Genomic DNA, 19700 nt, shown 5'->3' with positions numbered 1-19700 from the left:
CTTCAAGGAGCTTCAAGTGAAAGGCCGACGGTGTATCATCATTGACCCGGAGGATCAACAGGTGAAGCTACGGCTCCACTGGATGTTGCATGGCGTGGCGGATGAGGATATCAGAACTGCTTTTGCGGCTTTCGGTGAGGTGACCGAAGTCACCCGTGAGCGGTGGCGCGTCCAGGGCGTTCACGAAAAGGGCTCAACAACGAGAGCCGTACTCCTGAAGTTGAAGCCCGGGATGAAGATAGACGACCTACCTCACCAGACACGAGTAGCAGGGGAGTTGGCCCTTGTTGTGGTGCCTGGGCGTCCAATGCAGTGCCTGCGCTGCCGCGGGACCGGTCATGTGCGCCGGGAATGTAAAATTCCGCGGTGTTCGACATGCAAGCGTTTTGGCCACTCCGAGGAAGATTGCGTACGAACGTATGCAGTGGCCACTGCACCGACAGCGAGGGCGGACATGATGGAGCACCAAATGGATGTCGCAGGGACAGAAGAGGCCGAAAAAGGAGTCGGAGAAGCTGAAAAGCTAGTAGCAACGACCGGCATGGTTGTGCCCCCGGGGGGTGGTGACGAGACACGCGGTAGGCAAGACAAGGTAGTCACACTACCAAACAACGGACCATCAGAGGAAGAAAGGGTGAGCGATGCCGAGAGTTCAAAAACTGAACTTCTGGAGTCTGCGGGCAGACAGGAAACCCTCGAGAAGAGCAGCGGCCGAGCGACCAACGTCCAAGGCCCTGCGAAGCGTGCGCACGACGAGAGCACCAGTGAGACAAACAAGGCAGAGGGAGCTAGCAACGACGAGCCGCCGATAAAAACGCCAATAGGGAGGAGGGCGACCTTCAAACCAAGACCGAATGTCTCGACGAACAGGAGAGCTGCCGAAAAGCCGCCCCCGTCACTAGGTCTGCCAGTCCAACCTTATGGCTCTGGCGTCAACGAAAGCGTCTAGCGCCATGCTAGACGTGAAGGGTAAGCACCAAGCTCTTGGCCTCTTTTCACTCTAAGAAAATGGCTTATGTACTGTCACTAAAGGTTGCGACCCTTAACGTGAGAGGTCTAGCAGCGAAAAGGAAGCAGAGCCAGGTCCTGCGCCTTTTAAATGAAAATGACATCGATATACTTGGAGTTCAAGAGACAAAAGTCGAGGGTGAACGAGAGACCGGGGGCATGGTGCAACGCTTCACGTCGCGGTTTTACGCAGTTGTCAGCCATGCAGTCGGTACTTCTGCTGGATGCGTCCTGTTTGTGAAGAAGTTGCCGGGTCTTGTAGTGCAGTCGCATGCTTCTTTTCCGTGGGGTCGGGGCGTGGTCCTCGATTTTAGTTTTTGCTCGGCTGAGTGGCGTGCTGTTTGTATATATGCACCTACGGTAGTTGATGAGAGGGCTGCTTTGTTTGATTTTGTTGAGTATTTAAACACGGATAAGCAACTTGTCTTTCTGGGAGATTTCAATTGTGTACTGAGCTCCGGTGACAAAACTAGCCATTGTACATTTAGGGATCGTAGCACAGAGGTACTTTCGCGCTTGATTGACGAGTTTGCGCTGGAAGACATTGCAGAGTGTCTCGCGAGCGACGGGTTCAGTATACGCATTTTCAGGGTGCTAGCCACGCCCGCCTTGACAGAATTTATCTGGCCGCAGAACTGGCTCCAAAATGCCAGGATTATTATGTTTTGGCGGTAACGTACTCAGATCATTGCATGGTTCAGTGTACAATTGGAACAAGAAAGGGAGGTAGCGGTTTTAATTGGGAATTGTGGAAGTTAAATAATAAACTGCTGAATGACGAGCAATTCACCAGACTAGTAGAAGAAGAAATTGGTAAGATTTGTCAGGAGGACACCCACGAACTGGGTCAAGAATGGGAACTGTGTAAGCAACAAATTAAAATCAAAGCTATAGAAAAGGCCAGCTGCATAAGGTTTCAAGAAAAACAAAATGAAATGCATTTAAGATCTTTGCTAGATAAATTGTTAGCCCTGGAGTGTAACACGCCAGGGTTATACATGGACGACATTAGAAAAATAAAACAAAGACTTCAACTGAATGACGAAGACCGTTATCGCCGAGCACTGGTGCGTGCGAGAGCGGAAAAATTGGCCATGGATGAGACGCCGACAAAAAGATCGTTGGGAATAGAAAAAGTAAATGCAAGGCGAAATCACGTGGCAGAGGTAGATTGGGCAGGACGCACAGAAACCGATAACGAAGGAATCGCGAAAGCTTTCCGGGAGTATTATGAAGAGCTATTTTCGTCCCGAGAGGTTTATTTGGGCCGTTTTAAAGAATCCTTTCTTGACGCGATGCCAAAAATTGATGACGAACAAGAAGAAAGACTGGAGCGACCAATAAGCGAAAAAGAAGTGCAGCAGGCAATAGAAAATTTAAACCCAGGGAAATCACCCGGGCCTGATGGCCTGAGTGCGGCTTTTTATAAAGCGTTCAAGGAACAGCTATCTCCTTTGTTGTGTGCCTTATTTAATGAAGCGTATGAACTGAAGGCACTGTCTGCGTCTTTCGGATCATCGCACACAGTACTTATTCCGAAAACTGACCAACCAGATAAGCTTAGGCAGTTGTCGTCTTACAGGCCCATTGCTCTGACAAACGTTGATTACAAGATTTATATGAAGGTGCTTGCTGGCAGACTACAAACGGCTATATGCGAACTAGTGGGCCCTCACCAAACGTGCGGTATCAAAGGGCGATCTATCAGAACATTCACAAAGCGAGAAGTGTGCTCGAATGCTGCGATGCAACTCATGCATGTGTTGCGTTACTGCAGTTGGACTTGGAGAAAGCTTTTGATTGTGTGGCACATACTGTTCTGTTCAGTATATTAGACTATGTTAATGTCGGCTCTGTTATTCGAGAGGGAGTGGCTTTGGCGTACCGTAACTGCACTACGAGATTAATTGTCAATAAGTCACTGGGGGCCCCCATCAACGTACGACGTTCGGTGCGCCAAGGTTGCCCCCTCAGCCCTCTTTTGTTCGGGATTTATATTGAAACTTTGTGTTTAAGCATCCTACAAAACAATGACATTGATGGTTTTCGACTGCGGGAGTCAGAAGTCAAATTGCTGGCTTACGCAGACTACGTTGCGGTTTTTTGTGTAAATAAGGAGAGTATAAAGAGGACAGTGGATGTGGTAAAACATTTTAGCAAAGTCGCAGGGAGTAAAGTTAACTGGGGTAAGTGCCTGGGATTTTGGCACGGAGAATGGCAGCTGACCCCCGACACTTTCGCTAATGTGCCGTGGGTTACAACGCCTGCAAAGTACTTGGTGGTGCCCTTTAAATTTTACAAGGAAAGCGAGCCATGCTGGCTAGAGCAGGTCAAAGAAACCCGTGAAAAAGCTGAGAAATGGAAAAGCGCTCAATTATCAATATTTGCAAGAGCCGCAGTTTGCAACCTGTCTTTAATTAGTAAGTTATGATATGTTATGCAAGTGTTGCATTGCTCCCGTGTAAATGTGCAAAAATTGCATCGAGTTTTTGCGGTGTTTGTTTGGGCCTCGAGTTGGGAGAGGTGCAGTCGGACAAATTTGTTCCGGCAGGTGAAGCATGGGGGGCTTGGTCTGGGTCATTTGTTTGTGCGACAGATTGTCAACCGGTTTATGTTTTTTAGGGATGCCAGCGATCCATTCCTGCGCACAGTGTGTCAACAAAGACTTGGTCGAGCGTTGCCTGATTTCGTAGTTTATACTCAATGTATGCCGGGTTCTCTTTTTGGATTGTTTAGGGAAATTGTTTTGAGCGTGAAATTCTTAAGCGCACGTTTTTCGAAAGAGTATTTAAGTAATGTTAACAGGAGAACATTATACAAGGATGTTTGTGAAGTGGTGTTCCCGGTGCCCTTGTACCGAGCTTTATACTATGGAGGCACAGGAAGTAATGTATTAAAACGCGTAAAGAAAATGCAAGTTGCTCCGGGAGCTAAAACGTTTTTCTTTATGCTACATACCGGTACTTTGAGTGTAAAATCATTTATGGAGGAGAAGGGTATGTTCCTACCGTGGGGGGCCCAATGTCTCATCTGCAAACAGCCAGAGACAATATGTCACGTGTTTTTGCATTGCTGGGAGGGGGTATATTTGTGGGATGTTCTGCAAAGGACAATCAAAAAACAGTTGCCACTTGATTCCCATGGCATTAGGTATTTGCTATTGGATAACCACGATGATATGCCGTTAGACCAGGTTATGTTAATGCGCCTCCACAGTATATGGCGCGCACGAATGGCTGGTTATCACTGCGATCAAGATGCACGGCCAGCCCGCATGTATTTCCGTGAAAGTGTGCAGCGATGGCTCGACGTGCTTAAATTGCAACCATGTGCTCCTGAGTGGCTGTCAAAGCTGGAACCTTTGACGGTGCTCAAGGAATTTTAACATGACAATGCCTGCCCTCAGTGGGTGTTAGGCAACGCGAACAAGCTTTGTATATATATATGTTATTCCTTTGTCCCTGTTGTTTGAATTCCAGTGCGGTGTATTTGTGTCAAAGCCAGGCAATAAAGAAAAAAAAAGAAAAAAAAAAGGTTTCCGTGGTGTAGTGGTTATCACGTGCGCCTCACACGCGCAAGGTTCCCGGTTCGATCCCGGGCGGAAACAATTTTTTTTTTACTTGCTGCGCAACATGGGCGACTTTTTTCTACCGCCTGGTGCGCAACCTCGGGAACGCATTTTAGAGCTGTGCCCACATCCCCGGTTTCCGTGGTGTAGTGGTTATCACGTGCGCCTCACACGCGCAAGGTCCCCGGTTCGATCCCGGGCGGAAACAATTTTTTTTTTACTTGCTGCGCAACATGGGCGTCTTTTTTCTACCGCCTGGTGCGCAACCTCGGGAACGCATTTTAGAGCTGTGCCCACATCCCCGGTTTCCGTGGTGTAGTGGTTATCACGTGCGCCTCACACGCGCAAGGTCCCCGGTTCGATCCCGGGCGGAAACAATTTTTTTTTCACTTGCTGCGCAACATGGGCGTCTTTTTTCTACCGCCTGGTGCCCAACCTCGGGAACGCATTTTAGAGCTGTGCCCACACCCCCGGTTTCCGTGGTGTAGTGGTTATCACGTGCGCCTCACACGCGCAAGGTTCCCGGTTCGATCCCGGGCGGAAACAATTTTTTTTTTACTTGCTGCGCAACATGGGCGTCTTTTTTCTACCGCCTGGTGCGCAACCTCGGGAACGCATTTTAGAGCTGTGCCCACATCCCCGGTTTCCGTGGTGTAGTGGTTATCACGTGCGCCTCACACGCGCAAGGTCCCCGGTTCGATCCCGGGCGGAAACAATTTTTTTTTTACTTGCTGCGCAACATGGGCGTCTTTTTTCTACCGCCTGGTGCGCAACCTCGGGAACGCATTTTAGAGCTGTGCCCACATCCCCGGTTTCCGTGGTGTAGTGGTTATCACGTGCGCCTCACACGCGCAAGGTCCCCGGTTCGATCCCGGGCGGAAACAATTTTTTTTTCACTTGCTGCGCAACATGGGCGTCTTTTTTCTACCGCCTGGTGCGCAACCTCGGGAACGCATTTTAGAGCTGTGCCCTCACCCCCGGTTTCCGTGGTGTAGTGGTTATCACGTGCGCCTCACACGCGCAAGGTCCCCGGTTCGATCCCGGGCGGAAACAATTTTTTTTTTACTTGCTGCGCAACATGGGCGTCTTTTTTCTACCGCCTGGTGCGCAACCTCGGGACCGCATTTTAGAGCTGTGCCCACATCCCCGGTTTCCGTGGTGTATCATTCTACTTCCGGCCACCGGCGTGTACGGACGCAGAATCATGAGCTCCGGCGGAGCGGCGATTGCGGCCCAGGCTGGCCGCGGTAACAGGCTTAACGCAATCGATGATAAGGAATATCAGCTCATTTTGCCGCATCTGCCCACCGGACGTGTCGTTTTCAACACAGTTTTTTTGCACGGAGACGTACGAGTGCGACCCTTCAGGGTTGAAGATTTCCGGGACGCCCTGGCCAAGACTGGTACGCTCCCAGACGTGGTGGCCTTGGGGGCTTACCAAATAAACCATGTCTGGGCGGTGACTTTGAGCAGCACTGAAGCAACCAAGCGGCTGGTAGCCTTCAAGGAGCTCCAAGTGAAAGGTCGACGGTGCATCGTCATTGACCCGGAGGACCAACAGGTGAAGCTACGGCTCCACTGGATGTTGCATGGCGTCGCGGATGAGGACATCCGAACTGCTTTTGCGGCTTTCGGTGAGGTGACCGAAGTGACCCGTGAGCGGTGGCGAGTCCAGGGCGTGCACGAAAAGGGCTCCACAACGAGAGCCGTACTCCTGAAGTTGAAGCCCGGGATGAGGATAGAAGACCTGCCTCACCAGATAAGAGTAGCAGGGGAGTTGGCCCTTGTTGTGGTGCCTGGGCGGCCAATGCAGAGCCTGCGCTGCCGCGGGACCGGTCATGTGCGCCGGGAATGTAAAATTCCGCGGTGTTCGACATGTAAGCGTTTTGGCCACTCCGAGGAAGATTGCGTACGAACGTATGCAGTGGCCACTGCACCGACAGCGAGGGCGGACATGACGGAGCACCAAATGGATGTCGCAGAGACAGAAGAGGCCGCAAAGGGGGTCGGAGAAGCTGAAAAGCTAACAGCAACGACAGGCATGTTAGTGCCCCCGGGGGGCGGTGACGAGATACTCAGTAGGCCAGACAAGGAAGTCACGCTACCGAACAACGGACCGTCAGAGGAAGAAAGTGTGAGCGATGCCGAGAGCTCAAAAACTGAACTTCCGGAGTCTGCGGGCCGACAGGAAACCCTTGAAAAGAGCAGCGGCCGAGCGACCAACGTCCAAGGCCCTGCGAAGCGTGCCCACGACGAGAGCACAAGTGAGACAAGCCAGGCAGAGGCAGCTAGCAACGACGAGCCGCCGATAAAAACGCCAATAGGGAGGAGGGCGACCTTCAAACCAAGACCGAATGTCTCGGCGGACAGGAGAGCTGCCGAAAAGCCGCCCCTGTCACAAGGTCTGCCAGTCCAACCTCATGGCTCTGGCGCCAACGAAAGCGTCTAGCGCCATGCTAGACGTGAGAGGTAAGCACCATGCTCTTGGCCTCTTTTCACTCTAAGAAAATGGCTTATGAACTGTCACTAAAGATTGCGACCCTTAACGTGAGAGGTCTAGCAGCGAAAAGGAAGCAGAGCCAAGTCCTGCGCCTTTTAAATGAAAATGACATCGATATACTTGGAGTTCAAGAGACAAAAGTCGAGGGTGAACAAGAGACCGAGAGCATGGTGCAACGTTTCACGTCGCGGTTTTACGCAGTTGTCAGCCATGCAGTCGGTACTTCTGCTGGATGCGTCCTGTTTGTGAAGAAGTTGCCGGGTCTTGTAGTGCAGTCGCATGCTTCTTTTCCGTCGGGTCGGGGCGTGGTCCTTGATTTTAGTTTTTGCTCGGCTGAGTGGCGGGCTGTTTGTATATATGCACCTACGGTAGTTGATGAGAGGGCTGCTTTCTTTGATTTTGTTGAAGAGTATTTAAACACGGATAAGCAACTTGTCTTACTGGGAGATTTCAATTGTGTACTGAGGTCCGGTGACAAAACTAGCCTTCGTACATTTAGGGATCGTAGCACAGAGGTACTTTCGCGCTTGATTGACGAGTTTGCACTGGAAGACGTTGCAGAGTGTCTCACGAGCGAGCGACGGGTTCAGTATACGCATTTTCAGGGTGCTAGCCACGCCCGCCTTGACAGAATTTATGTGGCCGCAGAACTGGCTCCAAAATGCCAGGATTATCATGTTTTGGCGGTAACGTACTCAGATCACTGCATGGTTCAGTGTACAATTGGACCAAGAAAGGGAGGTAGCGGTTTTAATTGGGAATTGTGGAAGTTAAATAATAAACTGCTGAATGACGAGCAGTTCACCAGACTAGTAGAAGAAGAAATTGGTAATATTTGTCAGGAGGACACCCACGAACTGGGTCAAGAATGGGAAATGTGTAAGCAACAAATTAAAATCAAAGCTATAGAAAAGGCCAGCTACATACGGTTTCAAGAAAAACAAAATGAAATGCATTTAAGATCTTTGCTAGATAAATTGTTAGCCCTGGAGTGTAACACGCCAGGGTTATACATGGACGACGTTAGAAAAATAAAACAAAGACTTCAACTGAATGACGAAGACCGTTATCGCGGAGCACTGGTACGTGCGAGAGCGGAAAAATTGGCCATGGATGAGACGCCGACAAAAAGATCGTTGGGAATAGAAAAAGCAAATGCAAGGCGAAATCACGTGGCAGAGGTAGATTGGGCAGGACGCACAGAAACCGATAACGAAGGAATCGCGAAAGCTTTCCGGGAGTATTATGAAGAGCTATTTTCGTCCCGAGAGGTTTATCTGGACCGTTTTAAAGAATCCTTTCTTGACGCGATGCCAAAAATTGATGACGAACAAAAAGAAAGACTGGAGCGGCCAATAAACGAAAAAGAAGTGCAGCAGGCAATAGAAAATTTAAACCCTGGGAAATCACCCGGGCCTGATGGCCTGAGTGCGGCTTTTTATAAAGCGTTCAAGCAACAGCTATCTCCTTTGTTGTGTGCCTTATTTAATGAAGCGTATGAGCTGAGGGCACTGCCTGCGTCTTTCGGATCGTCGCACACAGTACTTATTCCGAAAACTGACCAACCAGATAAGCTTAGGCAGTTGTCGTCTTACAGGCCCATTGCTCTGACAAACGTTGATTACAAGATTTATATGAAGGTGCTTGCTGGCAGACTACAAACGGTTATATGCGAACTAGTGGGCCCTCACCAAACGTGCGGTATCAAAGGGCGATCCATCTTTCAGAACATTCACAAAGCGAGAAGTGTGCTCGAATGCTGCGATGCAACTCATGCGTGTGTTGCTTTACTGCAGTTGGACTTGGAGAAAGCTTTTGATTGTGTGGCGCATACTATTCTGTTCAGTATATTAGACCATGTTAATGTCGGCTCTGTTATTCGAGAGGGAGTGGCCTTGGCGTACCGTAACTGCACTACGAGATTAATTGTCAATAAGTCACTGGGGGCCCCCATCAACGTACGACGTTCGGTGCGCCAAGGTTGCCCCCTCAGCCCTCTTTTGTTCGGCATTTATATTGAAACATTGTGTTTAAGCATCCTACAAAACAATGACATTGATGGGTTTCGACTGCAGGAGTCAGAAGTCAAATTGCTGGCTTACGCAGACGACGTTGCGGTTTTTTGTGTGAATAAGGAGAGTATAAAGAGGACAGTGGATGTGGTAAAACATTTTAGCAAAGTCACAGGGAGTAAAGTTAACTGGGGTAAGTGCCTGGGATTTTGGCACGGAGAATGGCAGCTGACCCCCGACACTTTCGCTAATGTGTCGTGGGTTACAACGCCTGCAAAGTACTTGGGTGTGCCCTTGGAATTTTACAAGGAAAGCGAGCCATACTGGCTAGAGCAGGTCAAAGAAACCCGTGAAAAAGCGGAGAAATGGAAAAGCGCTCAATTATCAATATTTGCAAGAGCCGCAGTTTGTAACCTGTTTTTAATTAGTAAGTTATGGTATGTAATGCAAGTGTTGCATTGCTCCCGTGTAAATGTGCAAAAATTGCATCGAGTTTTTGCGGTGTTTGTTTGGGCCTCGAGTTGGGAGAGGTGCAGTCGGACAAATTTGTTCCGGCAGGTGAAGCATGGGGGGCTTGGTCTGGGTCATTTGTTTGTGCGACAGATTGTCAACCGGTTCATGTTTTTTAGGGATGCCAGTGATCCATTCCTGCGCACAGTGTGTCAACAAAGACTTGGTCGAGCGTTGCCTGATTTCGTAGTTTATACGCAATGTATGCCGGGATCTCTTTTTGGATTCTTTAGGGAAATTATTTTGAGCGTGAAATTCTTAAGCGCACGGTTTTCGAAAAAGTATTTAAGTAATGTTAACAGGAGAACATTATACAAGGATGTTTGTGAAGTGGTGTTCCCGGTGCCCTTGTACCGAGCTTTATACTATGGAGGCACAGGAAGTAATGTATTAAAACGCGTAAAGAAAATGCAAGTTACTACGGGAGCTAAAACTTTTTTCTTTATGCTACATACCGGTACTTTGAGTGTAAAATCATTTATGGAGGAAAAGGGTATTTTCCTACCGTGGGGGGCCCAATGTCTCATCTGCAAACAGCCAGAGACAATAGATCACGTGTTTTTGCATTGCTGGGAGGGGGTATATTTGTGGGATGTTCTGCAAAGGACAACTAAAAAACAGTTGCCACTTGATTCCCATGGCATTAGGTATTTGCCATTGGAAAACCACGATGATATGCTGTTAGACCAGGTTATGTTAATGTGCCTCCACAGTATATGGCGCGCACGAATGGCTGGTTTTCACTGCGATCCAGATGCACGGCCACCCCGCATGTATTTCCGTGAAAGTGTGCAGCGATGGCTCGACGTGCTTAAATTGCAACCATGTGCTCCTGAGTGGCTGTCAAAGCTGGAACCTTTGACGGTGCTCAAGGAATTTTAAAATGACAATGCCTGCCTCTCAGTGGGGGATAGGCAACGCGAACTAGCTTTGTGTACATATATTATTCCTTTGTTCCTGTTGTTTTGTTTTCCAGTGCGATGTATTTGTGTCAAAGTCAGGCAATAAAGAAAAAAAAAAGGTTTCCGTGGTGTAGTGGTTATCACGTGCGCCTCACACGCGCAAGGTCCCCGGTTCGATCCCGGGCGGAAACAATTTTTTTTTTACTTGCTGCGCAACATGGGCGTCTTTTTTCTACCGCCTGGTGCGCAACCTCGGGAACGCATTTTAGAGCTGTGCCCACATCCCCGGTTTCCGTGGTGTAGTGGTTATCACGTGCGCCTCACACGCGCAAGGTCCCCGGTTCGATCCCGGGCGGAAACAATTTTTTTTACTTGCTGCGCAACATGGGCGTCTCTTTTTCTACCGCCTGGTGCGCAACCTCGGGAACGCCTTTTAGAGCTGTGCCCACACCCCCGGTTTCCGTGGTGTAGGATTCCACTTCCGGCCACCGAGCGTGACGGACGTGATTATCATGGGCTCCCAAGGAGCGGATTCAGTGGCCCAGCTGGGCCGTGGTATCAGGAGCACGGAAAGGCCTACCAAGGATTATGAACTGGTTCTACCGCATCTGCCTACAGGTTCGAGTGTTTTACATACTGTTTTTTTTTGCATGGCGACATAAAAGCCAGGCCGTACCGGGTGGAGCACTTTCGAGACTCCCTCGCTCGTCTTTCACTGCTGCCGGAAGTGGTTGCCCTCGGGGCATACCAAATGAATCACGTGTGTTCGGTAACGTTTAAAGGTGAAGAGGCGAAAGCGAAGATTTTGGAAGCCCAAGCTATTGAAGTGAAGGAACACCGCTGCGTAGTCATTGACCCCTGTAACCAAGGCATCAGGTTGAAGCTTTTCTGGCTGCTTCACGGCGTGCAAGACGATGATGTGCGAGCGGCGTTGGCAGCTTTTGGAAAAGTGACTGAAATTTCAAGAGACAAGTGGAAAGTGCAAGGGTGTGTCGACAAGGCTTCAACGACATGAACGGTCACGCTGAAGCTAAAAGTGGGCGTTACCATTGAGGACCTGCCGCATCAGCTTCGGGTCGCCGAGGACGTCACACTCGTCCACGTCCCAGGCAGAGCCCCGCTTTGCCTCCGGTGCCGCGGGAAAGGTCATTTACGGCGTGAGTGTCGTGTGCCGCGCTGCGGGCTGTGTCGTCGCTACGGCCATGACGAGTCCCAGTGTGTGCGCACGTATGCCAACGTTGCAGGCCCCGTGCCGAGTGAAGTGGCAGGCGAGCACTTGATGGACGCAGTGGACGCCGAGGAAGCGAGCAGTGGAACCACTGAGGAGGCAGAACAGAACGAACAGTCCTCTGAGAAGACCCCTGCCCCTAAAGAACACTGTGAATCAGAGTTGATAGTTCCGTTGTCGAATGTCGCTGGGACCGAGACACCCTCGAAAGAAAACGGCAATGCCAGTGCAGCAAGCCCAGCGTCGGCTACGCAACACAGTGAGGAACAGGGGGACACTGAAGCTGAGATGCCAGCTGCTTCTACCTTGCCTGTGAAGCGTCTGCACGAAGACAGTGTCAACGAGGGATCAACGCAAGGAGGAGCGGAAAACGGACAGCCTCCACTGAAGGCGGCCCCCCTTCGCCGGTCGGTCTTCAAGCCAAGACCAAACGTGCCTCCAGACCGGAGAACTGTGTCACCTGTGCCTCCGCCATAGCGGGGGTACCCTTTCCGGTCGAGACGTTACAAGCCCGGTCCATGATCGGGAGCAGCGCCTGGAACGACGGACGGACTCGCCAAAAAGGAAGAATGGTCATCCCGTGCAACGGATCAACCACAATGCTGTCTTTCTGCAAAAGCGATGTGAGTGATATGTTTCGCGATTTATAATTTCTTGAGATGGCGACCAATTTATCCACTAGCTTGCGCGTAGCTACGCTAAATGTGAGGGGGCTGTCAACGCGTCGGAGACAACTGCAGCTGAACCGCATCCTGCTGGAAAATGAAATTGATGTGCTAGCAGTTCAACAGAGCAAAATTGAAAGCGAACAACAAACAGAGAAAATGGCTCAAAAATATCGTTCTAGATATAGTGTTTGCGTTTGTCATGCGGTTGGAAGATCGGGGGGATGTGTCATTTTCGAGCGATTAATACGAGCGATTAAAGGTGAGCTGGAAACAATCGGCAGCGAAAGATACACAGCGGCTGTCATACGTGCAAGGGCTGAAAAACTTTGGGCAGGAGAAGTGCCGACAAAACGAGCGCTAGCAGACGAGAAAAGATACGCCTGCCAGAAAGAAATAAGGAGTATTAGGTATGCCGGCCATATCACTGAAGATGCCAAAGATATTCAGCGTGCGGTAGCAGAGCACTTCGAACAACTGCTTAGCGCTAAGCTTGAGACTGTAGGCGGCTTTCATACCGATTTTGTAAGACTGATTTTTTTTTTTTTTTCTTTATTGCCGGGCTCCGACAACCAATTCAGTACATCACGATACACTATATACAAACACAGGCAAGACGTGGAACAAAAAAGGAAACGCTGTCAGTTTTGTACTGACATTGTCACTTAAAATTCCCTTAGGCCTGCCAAGGCTTCCAGCCTTGGCAGCCACTGCGGCACACATTCAAGTGTCTTCTGCACCTCCACGAAGCGGGAAATGCTCTCCCGAAAATACAACCGTGCAGGCCTCGCATCAGGATCACAATAGAAGCCGGCCATGCGGGAGCGCCATACAGAGTGGAGGCCAGCCAACATTACGAGATCGAAAGGAAAACCATCTTCGTTATCTGTCGCCAAATATCTGATCCCGTGTGGATCTAGAGGGAAATCCTTTTTCACTGTTCTCTGCAGAACATCCCAGAAATACACTCCTTCCCAGCAGTGAAGAAAAACATGATCTATAGTTTCGGGTATCTTGCAGATTAGACAGTTAGTTCCCCATGGCAAGAAAAAACCTCGTTGTTCAAGGAATGTTTTGACTGGAAGTGTTTCAGTATGAAGTTTAAAAAAAAAGGACTTCATGCCTGGTGTCACCTGCATTTTCTTCACCCGTTTTAACACATTCTGGCCCGGCTCTCCACTGTGCATGGCTCTGTACATCGGTACAGGAAGTATGCTGTCGCACACATCTTTGTACAGTGTTTTCCTTTTCACCGCAGACAAATAATCGTTGGAAAATCGTACTGTCAAGAAACATACGCTCATCACCACCTCCTTGAAAAAGCCCTTAATTGGCCCTGGCATTTCATTCGTGCCGATCACAAAGTTTGGCAACGCCCGTCTTAATCTCATTTGGCACACCGTTCGTAAGAAAGAGTCTTTTGTGTCCCGAAAAAACAGAAACCTGTTAATAAGCTGTCGCACAAAGAGGTGCGCCAGACCAAGACCGCCGTCCTCCACCTTTCTGAACAAATTTGTTCGGCTGCACCTTTCCCACTGCGATGCCCAAATAAAGGTGGCAAACACTCTGTGCAGCTTTTGCACATTTAGCCGCGAGCAATGCAAAACCTGCATTAGATACCATAATTTGCTTATAAAAAAAAGATTACACACAGTTGCCTTGGCAAAAAACGAGAGAGGAACCCCCTTCCATCTGTCTGCTTTCTCACGTATTTCATGCGCCTGGCTTCTCCAGAGGCCATCATTGCTTTCGTAGAATTGCAGAGGGACACCCAGGTACTTCACTGGGGTCTTCACCCACGTTACGCCTGCAAACGTGTCTGGGGTTGACGCCCATTCTCCATGCCAAAATCCCAGGCATTTTTCCCAATTGATCAAACTCCCTGTGATGTCCCGAAAACATTTTACCTCTTCGACCACTGCTATAATACTTTCTCTATCAATACAACACACTGCGACGTCGTCGGCATATGCTAAGAGCTTCACTTCGGCAGCTTGGAGTCGAAAACCGTGAACAGAATCATTTTTAATAATAGTCAAGCATAGTGATTCGATGTACAGACAAAATAAAAGTGGGCTGATGGGGCAGCCTTGGCGTACCGCACGCTGCATGGCAATGGGGGCCCCCAGTGACTTGTTTACAATAAGCCGCGTTGAGCAACTCCTGTACGCCATGACCACACCCTCTCTGATAACCGAACCGACATTAATATGGTCAAAAATGGCGAACAGGATAACATGTGATACACAGTCAAAGGCCTTCTCTAGGTCGAGCTGCAAAACCGCGACGCCAGATTGCATGACATCACAGCACTCAAGCACGCACCGCATCTTGTGTATGTTGCTTACTATAGACCTTCCCTTGATTCCACATGTCTGGTGGCACCCTACTATGTCCTTAATCACTGTCTGGAGCCTAGCTGCTAAGACTTTCATGAATATTTTATAGTCAACATTGGTTAAAGAGATGGGCCTGTAACTCGTTACAAGGCGAAGTCTTTCTGTATCGTCAGTTTTTGGTATGAGAACAGTATGTGATGTACTATATGACGGTGGTAATTCTTTCAGTTGGTATGCCTCATTGAATACAGCTGTAAGCACTGCAGACAACTTATCTTTGAAAAACTTGTAGAACGCGGCACTCAAGCCATCGGGCCCAGGCGACTTTCCGTCGTTCAAGTTTTCAATTGCTCGGCACACTTCTCTTTCGGTTATTGGCCGCTCCAAAACTTCTTTTACCTCGTCGGCCAGTCGCGGCATCTGACCCAGAAACATCTTTTTGAAACCGTCCAAGTCAGCTTCATGAAACGCGAATAACGCCTGATAATGCTCAAAGAACTCTCGCCCAATGCCGTCGTTATCTGACACCACAACGCCGTTCCGCTCTATCTCGCATACGTGGTTTCGTTGGCCGTTCGTTTTTTCCAAACCTAAAGCCCGCTTCGTAGGTACTTCGCCCGCTTTTAGTGCATTTGTTCTAGCTCGCACCAGCGCGCCCCGATAACGCTCCTCTTCGATCAGCTGTAATTGCTGTTTTATAATCCTCACGTCATCTTTGAAAACGCCTGGCTTTTTGCATTCCTCTGTTATTAACATCTTTAGTGTTTTCTGCAGTTCGTTTTCTTTAATTTTTTCGTGAAATCGAATCGAACTGGCCCTATCAATCGCTGTGATTTTGATTTGCTCTTTGCATAGTTCCCACTGTTGTCCCACCTTACAGTAATCGTTCATATTTATTCTGTTGGTTTCTTCTGTCACTTTTGCTACAAAATATTCGTCGTTGAGAAGCTTAACGTTCATTTTCCACATATCCCAAGCAAACTTCCTAACTTCTTTCTTTGTTCCTATTACGCACTTAACCAGACAGTGGTCAGTAAAACACAGCGGTAGCACGGTGTAAGTGCGGCATTTTGAGATCAAGTCGAGTGCTACATAAACCCGGTCTAGGCGTGCGTGGCTTGTCCCCTGGAAATGAGTGTACTTCACTGCCTGTCCACTCTTTAGGACTTCGGCCACGTCGATTAACTCGGCTGCGGTAACAAAATCGGCTAATAAATCTGTGCTCTTATCTCGGAAAGCCGTGCCGCTGGTTTTGTCTGTAGAATTCAGTACACAGTTATAGTCCCCCAAAATAATGAGGCATTTTTCAGGGTCCACATATTGCTGAACCATAGCGAAAAAATTATATCTCTCATCCACTGCATTTGGTGCGTATATGCAAATAACCCGATATTCTCTTTGGCAATAACTAAAATCACAAATAACGAGTCTTCCAGAGGACCCTGATGTGATGCTCTGCACAGTAAGACCCGGTAACTTTTTGACAAAGAGTACGCATCCTGCCGACAACCCAACAGCGTGGCTAACCACAGCGTAGTACCTTGAGGTAAAACGCAGCACCATGCTCCCAGTCTCCTCTTCTCCCTCGACTTTTGTCTCCTGAACAGCTAGTACGTCAATGTCATTATCTGTTATCAGCCGATACAATTGACTTTGTTTTCTTTTGCTCGCTAGTCCTCTGACATTCAACGTGGCTACACTTAGAGACGGTTCAGGTGCCATTGTTGCTCTAATCATGAGGTAGGCCCAGGAGCATGGTGCTTACCTTTAACGTCTAGCAAGCCGCTAGACGCCTCCGGAGCCGCCCGGCTGGCCGGTCTCGCTTTTCGGCGGGGGTGGCTTGTCGACAGGTTTTCGTTCCGCTGCGATGTTAGGTCGCGGCTTGAAGGACGACCGCCGACCCTGCACCGCTTTCACAGGCGGCTCGTCCACACTGCTTGTATACGGCATGTCGTCGAGATCGCCGGCTGCGTCGTGGGGGCGTTTAGTTGCAGTTCCGGCACCCACTGAACTTACATTGCCATTGCCTGGGGGCTCCTGACCCTTCACTGCTGCTGGCTGCTGCGCTTGACTGGATCCATCTTCGTTGATGTCCGACGCTGCCGATGATGGGTTTTCCACCATTTCACTTGCCCTGTCCGTGCTTTTATCCTGGGCTCCTTCGCTAAGGAGAGGCATTTCTGCTCCCGAAGCAGTCGCTATCTCACCAGTCCCCTCCGCAGCGTCCTCCGCCTCAACCTCGTCCATGAGGTGCTCGGTGTCATCACTCGCCGCCGTTCTCGTTGCCGCGGCGTAGGTACGGACGCACTGCGAGTCCTCATGCCCAAATCGCCTGCAGATCGAGCAACGCGGCACCTTGCACTCTCTTCTCACGTGGCCCGAGCCATGGCATCGCAGGCACTGCATCGGGCGACCAGGTGCGACAACTAGTGCCAGTTCACCACCGACCCGTAACTGGTGCGGCAGGTCTTCTATTTTCATGCCGTTCTTCAGCTTTAAAAGCACTGACCTTGTTGTGGAGCCCTTGTCACTCACACCCTGCACTCGCCAGCGCTCTCGTCTGACATCCATTACAGTCCCAAAGGCCGCGAGTGCGGACCGGACGTCCTCGTCCGCCACTCCATGCAATAGCCAGTGAAGCTTCAGCTTCACCTGCTGTTCCTGCGGGTCGATGATAACACAGCGTCGCCTCTTCACCATTAGCTCCTTCACACCAAGCAGCCGTTTTGTAGCCTCGGAACCTTTAAGGGTGACTGCCCAAACGTGGTTAACCTGGTAGGCTCCCAGGGCCACCACATCCGGCAGTAAGCCTGTAGGCAAGAGCGCATCTCGTAAATCTTCAACCCTGTAGGGCCTTGCTCGCACGTCGCCGTGCAAAAACACGGTGTTCTGAACGATGCGTCCGGTTGGCAGCTGAGGCAGAATAAGCTGATAATCGCTGTCTTCACTATCTGAGATCCTGTTTCCGCGGCCGGTAAAAGCCGCAATCGCCGCTCCGTCGGAGCACATGATTCCGCGTCCGTACACGGTGGTGGCCGGAAGTAGAATGATTTTGTAAGACTGATGCCTGCACTGGATGACGAAAGTAAAGCGCGCCTAGAAACACCGATAACGTTGCAGGAGATAGAATCTGCAATAGTTGACTTGACACCTGCGAAAGCCCCTGGGCCGGATGGTCTAAGCGCTGCCTTCTTTAAAACTTTTCAGCAGTATGCGGCTCAGTTTATGCTCGATGTAATCACTGAAGCTTATGAACGTAATACTGTTCCATTGTCTTTCTCTACATCGCACATTGTGCTAATACCCAAGACAGATGATCCAAAGAAACGACTGTTGGTGGGGTCATATCGACCGATTAGCCTCACCAATGTTGACTACAAGGTGTACATGAAAGTTTTAGCAAAAAGACTGCAAAGCGTAATAAAAAAAACTGGTTGGGTCTCATCAAACGTGTGGCATCAAGGATCGATCCATTGCCACGAATATACATGTCGCAAGAACCGTATTAGAATGCGTTGATGCACTCGGTGGTCAGATAGCCATGATGCAATTAGATTTGGCGAAAGCCTTTGACCGTGTTTCTCACGAAATTCTTTTTTCCATTTTGGAGCATTCTAACCTTGGTGAAGTCATAGTGGAGGGTGTTAAAATGGCTTACGCGAACTGCACGACCCGTATTATAGTAAATGGTGAACTGACTGACAGCATCGCAGTACGTTCATCGGTAAGGCAGGGCTGCCCGCTCTCACCCCTGCTTTTTGCACTGTATTTAGAGCCACTTTGCTTGGCTATCGTTCATAGCGATCGCATTTTAGGGTTCAAGCTGCAATCAGCACACGTAAAAATGCTAGCATATGCTGATGACATAGCAGTGTTTTGTGCAACCAGAAAGAGCATCTGTGAAGTCACGTGTGTCGTCCAAACATTTTGTGATCAAACCAGATGTAAGATCAATTGGGAGAAAAGCTCTGGGTTTTGGCACGGTGATTGGGACGTGGCACCTGACTTCTTCTGTAAGCTGCGATGGTCTGCTCTCCCAACGCGATATCTAGGCGTGCCTTTAGATTGTTATCGAGATCCCAACGTGCACAGGATGGAAGAAACATCCAGAGCGAAAGAAAAAGCAGATGCGTGGCAAGGAAGGCAACTCTCAATGTTTTCGCGCGCTTCTATTTGCAATGTTTTTCTTATTTCGAGGCTGTGGTACCTCATCAATGTGTTGCGTGTCTCACGAACCTCAATTCAGAAAATGCACGGCGATTTTGCTGTTTTTATTTGGGCATCCACATGGGAAAAAACCATCCGGACGAATTTGTTTATTTCCGTTAAAAGGGGCGGGCTTGGCCTTGCACATCTGTTCTTGCGTCAAGTGGTTTCGCGATTTATATTCCTGCGTGATCAAAAAGATACCTTTCTAAGAACTGAGATGCAAGTGCGATTGCAGAGGCTGCTCCCTGAATGGATTGTGTCATGTGATAACATGCCTGGTACTGTGACTGGCTACCTGCGCGAGGTTGTTTTTTCGTGCAAGTTGCTGGAAGTGCGGTTTTCTTTTGATTACCTTTACAATGTTCCCAGGAAAAAACTGTATAAAGATCTCATTGACGTGATGCTGCTGGTGCCTTTTTACCGGGCACTACACTGTGGAGGCCCAGGGCAGGACGTTTTGAAAAGAGTAAAGAAGATGCCCGTGAGGCCATCTGATAAAACGTTCCTTTTCAAACTTCAGTCTAATACGCTCCCTGTTAAAACCTGGCTGAATGAAAAAGGTATCTTCGTCCCATGGACTACAAATTGCCTGTTGTGCAAAAAACCGGAGACAATTGAACACGTTTTCTTACAGTGTTGGGATGCTGTTTTTCTATGGGACGTCCTCCAAAGGACAATTAAAAAGGAACTTCCCCTAACTCCGTACGGTATCAGATTCCTACCAGTGCAGAACGATGATGCACCTTATGATTTAATTAT

General features: G+C 49.2%; 3 protein-coding genes and 9 non-coding genes across 12 annotated transcripts in view; 10 read left to right on the top strand and 2 right to left on the bottom strand.

Annotated features, from left to right (window-relative positions):
• The window catches only part of LOC146183783 (Golgi-associated plant pathogenesis-related protein 1-like), a 315211-nt gene that overhangs the window by 82771 nt on the left and 212740 nt on the right, over positions 1–19700 (bottom strand). The gene's annotated exons all lie outside the window — the stretch shown is intronic.
• LOC146183811 (uncharacterized) lies at positions 455–7228 on the top strand. Its single transcript, XM_084609547.1, has 2 exons — positions 455–634; positions 5814–7228. Exons 1-2 carry the CDS (start codon positions 455–457, stop codon positions 7023–7025), a joined length of 1392 nt encoding a protein of 463 aa, XP_084465673.1. The 3' UTR covers positions 7026–7228.
• Positions 4543–4615, top strand: TRNAV-CAC (transfer RNA valine (anticodon CAC)). The gene has a single exon. It is a non-coding gene; the product is annotated as a tRNA-Val (tRNA).
• TRNAV-CAC (transfer RNA valine (anticodon CAC)) lies at positions 4712–4784 on the top strand. Its single transcript has one exon. It is a non-coding gene; the product is annotated as a tRNA-Val (tRNA).
• Positions 4881–4953, top strand: TRNAV-CAC (transfer RNA valine (anticodon CAC)). The gene has a single exon. It is a non-coding gene; the product is annotated as a tRNA-Val (tRNA).
• TRNAV-CAC (transfer RNA valine (anticodon CAC)) lies at positions 5050–5122 on the top strand. The gene has a single exon. It is a non-coding gene; the product is annotated as a tRNA-Val (tRNA).
• TRNAV-CAC (transfer RNA valine (anticodon CAC)) lies at positions 5219–5291 on the top strand. The gene has a single exon. It is a non-coding gene; the product is annotated as a tRNA-Val (tRNA).
• Positions 5388–5460, top strand: TRNAV-CAC (transfer RNA valine (anticodon CAC)). Its single transcript has one exon. It is a non-coding gene; the product is annotated as a tRNA-Val (tRNA).
• TRNAV-CAC (transfer RNA valine (anticodon CAC)) lies at positions 5557–5629 on the top strand. Its single transcript has one exon. It is a non-coding gene; the product is annotated as a tRNA-Val (tRNA).
• TRNAV-CAC (transfer RNA valine (anticodon CAC)) lies at positions 10620–10692 on the top strand. The gene has a single exon. It is a non-coding gene; the product is annotated as a tRNA-Val (tRNA).
• On the top strand, positions 10789–10861 carry TRNAV-CAC (transfer RNA valine (anticodon CAC)). Its single transcript has one exon. It is a non-coding gene; the product is annotated as a tRNA-Val (tRNA).
• On the bottom strand, positions 12940–17741 carry LOC146183808 (uncharacterized). Its single transcript, XM_084609200.1, has one exon. The coding sequence runs from the start codon at positions 17739–17741 to the stop codon at positions 16518–16520; it is 1224 nt and encodes a 407-aa protein (XP_084465326.1). The 3' UTR covers positions 12940–16517.

Source organism: Amblyomma maculatum, chromosome 7 (genome assembly GCF_055883805.1).
Source record: "Amblyomma maculatum isolate TAMU_Amacu chromosome 7, ASM5588380v1, whole genome shotgun sequence".
Taxonomy (NCBI): Eukaryota; Metazoa; Arthropoda; class Arachnida; order Ixodida; family Ixodidae; genus Amblyomma; species Amblyomma maculatum.
This window is presented reverse-complemented; position numbering and strand designations above follow the sequence as displayed.

Excerpts from the sequence above, each read along its gene's own strand:
- LOC146183811 (XM_084609547.1), top strand. The coding sequence starts at position 455 with ATGATGGAGCACCAAATGGATGTCGCAGGGACAGAAGAGGCCGAAAAA. Across the intron at positions 635-5,813 it reads GACCATCAGAGGAAGAAAGG|GCTGGCCGCGGTAACAGGCT; the intron begins GTGAGCGATGCC and ends ATTGCGGCCCAG.
- LOC146183808 (XM_084609200.1), bottom strand. The coding sequence starts at position 17,741 with ATGTGCTCCGACGGAGCGGCGATTGCGGCTTTTACCGGCCGCGGAAAC.